Source organism: Equus quagga, unplaced genomic scaffold (genome assembly GCF_021613505.1).
Source record: "Equus quagga isolate Etosha38 unplaced genomic scaffold, UCLA_HA_Equagga_1.0 200728_RagTag, whole genome shotgun sequence".
NCBI classification, from domain to species: domain Eukaryota; kingdom Metazoa; phylum Chordata; class Mammalia; order Perissodactyla; family Equidae; genus Equus; species Equus quagga.
In genome coordinates this window covers 1-4005 of record NW_025798441.1, presented here as the reverse complement: position 1 = coordinate 4005, position 4005 = coordinate 1, and the positions used below count along the sequence as shown (strand labels likewise).

The 4005-nt window shown below is 45.1% G+C and overlaps 1 gene segment (V, D, J or C); it reads left to right on the top strand.

Moving 5' to 3' along the window:
* Nucleotides 1–2422: 2422 nt before the first annotated feature.
* LOC124233376 (T cell receptor beta variable 19-like) lies at nucleotides 2423–3108 on the top strand. The segment is given in 2 exon segments: nucleotides 2423–2628; nucleotides 2759–3108. Coding segments are annotated over 2 exon segments (396 nt in total).
* The last annotated feature ends 897 nt before the right edge of the window (nucleotides 3109–4005 follow it).

Here is a 4005-nt window from a genome sequence, read left to right as displayed (position 1 = left end):
CCTGTCACTGTTCAAAAACTTCAAACTTCTCTCTCCTTGCAGCTCCTCAAGACCATAAATAGACCATTGTTTGCTCTTCATTTCCCAAGAGAAAGAGGTAGACTTGGACATCAGCTGTCCTTTGGGTGGAAAGAGACCATAGATTCATTCCTGAAATACCGTGGCTGTGAATGTTGGTGGATTGGAATTATTATGGCTCATTGGGTTCTAGGAGTCCCAGAGGCAGCTCAACCCTCCAAGGCAAGGGCTGGATGTCCTGGATGCGAACAGTCTTCTGTCGGACTTTAAGGTCACTGCCCACATATATGGCTTTGGCTCTGTGCAGTGACAGCATCTCCTCTGCATTTGCTGTTGGCATCTGGAAAGTTTACCTCCTCAGGCATATTCTTTCTTTTGAAGCCTCTTCTATGCCTGTCTCACTGTAAGTTTTCTGCAAACAGTTGGAAGTAAAGACCTTTACTACTTTGGTCGTGGTTCATTGTTCAACACAACACTAATAGCTACGAAACTTCAATTCCTCTGCTCCTTTAAGCAACCCATTTCCTCTCATTTTTTTTTCATTTTCCCACTCTCCAGTCCTGAGACTTAGACTAAAGCATACTTTCACAATGTCTCCAATTTCCTCTGATTCCCTGAGTAATCTGATTTCTAGCAACTGAGTCTTTCATTTGGTGCCCTAGCCTTTGATATGAAATCATTTCCCTGAGATTTTTAACTCAAGAAGGGTTAGTTTCATTATAATAATGCCCCTGTTTCTTTTTAGTTGTTTTATTTGCTATAGTACATATTACTTGTTATGGCTAATTATGTTGTGATAACATCTTGCACCTGTCTGTGGGTGAAGCTGCAGTTTATATCTGTGAAATCTACAGCAATGGGCAGAGCTGATATGACTGCGCATCAGGGCCTCTGGGAGTCCTAGAGATAAGCTGATGCCCAGGACTGGTACTGAATGTCACAGACTCAGGCCTGATAGAGGTGTGCTGAGCCTTGCCTGGTTGGTAAAGAGAATGACAGTCTCCCCAAATCCCCTTCTCAGAGATTGTGGTGGCTCAGGACTCCACGTTTATTTATTTCCCCAGAGAATGAGCATCCTGAGAGAATTTTCCTGGCCTTATTTATTTGCAACTTCAGCAAAACACTCCTTGCTCTGTTGCTCTGTGTCTCCTGGGACTAAAGAAGGCCAGGGCACCAGGAAAATTCCAGGTCCTTGAATGCCATTCCAGGGACTTCCTTCCTCGACCTTGTCTCCAATTTTGGCCACCTTTCTCCACACAGCCCTGGCGATTTCAACTTCCTTATAATACTATTTTGCACCAGTGTTTCCTTACATCCCTCAACTCTTCCAATTCCAGAATTATCTCCTCCTTCCCTGGTGACCAAGTCAGCAGATGTACATTGTACACATTGTTCATTTCGTATGGAAAGTAGTTAGCTGATATTAATTGCATCCATCCTGATTTTCCCCATTAGATACTGTTTCCTCCATGATTCCTTATTGCCTTGTAAGACGTCCTATATTTTCTGTATATTCCAATTTTACTTTTTATTTGTACACATTTGACGCCATCTTGAAGACAATCTCGTTGTCTTCCTAGTCCTTTGCGCATCTATATTTTGGAGGTAACATTGAATGTCTTTGGGGGGGGGATTTTGTTTATCTTTAGTAATAGAGATAAAAGAACCTTCCTACACTTCACCTTCTGTGCCTTTCTTCTTATTTTAGACTAAATATTATTTTCTTCCATTCCTCCCATTCTACCCCTCTCCCTTTCATAAGATAGTTTTAAGGGAGCAGATCGCAATTGGACTATGCTGCCAGATAATGTGATGATAATTAAGTAGAATGAGGGTGGGATTTTAAGGATACAATCTAAAAAGAATAGAATCAGAGTTAGAATTACTGTTGGGATTAAAGTTTAAGGAAGTTGAGCATAAAACATGCAGGATACATATTCTCCCTGCTGACCATGCAGACACTTCCCAGCATCCCTTGGGCCATTGCAGAAGAAAACAATGATGAAACTTCAGTTATTGGACACAAGATGGCACTGTGATGCTGCTGACATCTGAGTGAATCTGGGGAGAGACTGGGAGAGCTGCCTGGGAGGAAAGGGTTGAGAAAAACTTAGGAGTGGGTCCCATATTAGGCAGATGTTGAAGAAGTTCTGTTATTGCCCGGCTCCCTTCAGCTATGGAAGAAGTGGGAGGTCCTTGTAGACTTTAGGGAGATCCACAGTTGAAGGAACTGGGCAAGGCAGCCTTGATGTCAGGGGCAGGTGCACAGAAGAGCAACTGTCTCAGAGGAAAGTGGGAAAGCAAGGGGGTGGGGTGCACCCTAAACTCAGGGTAGGGAAGCCACACCCCATCTCCCCTGCAGGCCTTACTAAGCAACACCTATGAATAGAGTAGCTGAGCCAAGGCAGAAGGGACTCTGTTCCAGGGAGAGTCTGCATGGGTAAGGGGTAGTGACATCCCAGGCAGACTCTTCTGTCCTTTGGAGAAGAAGTTCCAAGCTACCTCATTCAGTGCTGTGGATCACAGCTTACAGCTGGGTTGGCTCCCTTTTACCTGACCCTGTCATGAGCCTCAACTTCTTTTGTGTGACTCTTTGTCTCCTGGGAGCAGGTGAGTTCTGGACTCAGAGGAAACCTCTCCATCGGTTTGCACAGTCTTAGCTCCAAGCCTTTCCCTTTCCTTTGTGGATCCAGGTTACTCCTCAAGCCTTGTCTTTGCCTTGTGTCTGCCTCTCCAATAGGCCCCATGGATGCTGGAATCACCCAGAAGCCAAGATACCATATTACACAAACAGGAGACAAGATGATCCTGGAATGTTGTCAGAATATGAGCCATTTTGCAATGTTCTGGTATCGACAAGACCCGGGCCAGGGGCCAAGGCTGATCCATTATTCAAGTGATGTTAACAGCACTGCCAAAGGGGACATCACAGAAGGGTACAGTGTCTCCCGAAAGAAGATCGAGGATTTCCCCCTGACCCTGGAGTCAGCCAGCACCAAGCAGACCTCTTTGTACCTCTGTGCCAGCAGTAAATACACACTGCTGCACAGCCAGCTGCTCTCTGCACAAAAAGGGCAGCCAGAAGCATGAGGGACACACCTTCCTGGGGCCCCTGTCTCATCAGAGGAAAACTTGCCCCTGTGAATCTCTCACCAGACTTCTCAGCAAGGGGATTTCAGCCTGAGGGGCCTTGTGCAACATGAACCCTAGTATGAACTGAGGTCCGTCGTTTTGTGTGTGTGCGTGTGTGTGTGAGAAAGAGTGGAAATAGCCCTCAATGCAATTTCACTCAATTTGGAATATTCTGGTAATTCAGTAAAGTTGAGGAACAGTAGTGTCCAAGACAAAGTTTATGTTTCATTCTCTTTTCTGTGGAGAAGAACAAAGCAGAAAGCAGCTGAGCAGCATTGAACTCCCTGATGATCTGGATTCCCCAAGTCTAAAACTGTTACATAAAGTTGCCTTGGGCTTCAAAACCATTGAATACCAAGCAATGATTCTCTGGAGGAGAAAAATCTGAATAACAAGTTATAAACATACAAGGAAACAAACCACTTAGGGGAAATGTCAGCAGATGCATCAAATAGCAGCATTAGACCCAAAGACGATCAAGTGCAGAATTACCGAAAGAGACCACAAATTAAGTCTCTCCCGTGGGCACAGAGCAGAGTTTGAGTCTTCTGAGGCTGTGGAGGGCAGGTTAAGGAAGCAAGCTAAGTCTTAGCACTCCCCTGGCTTGGATTAAGATTCATGAGCTCCTCAATTCTTTTCTTGTGAAATATTACAAAGTGATATGGGAAATAAGTTTACTTTTCCCCAGCTTGTATCTCTCCTTGCCTCCTCACGGGCAGAACTCTGCACCCAAAAGCAATGTTTCTTAACTCAGGATCCGTTAACTCTGAGACTGGGACATCCATAGTTTGGCTTCACAGGATATGCAATCCCCATGTGCTGCTGCTGCCCCACGAGCCCCTGCTGTGCCCTGTG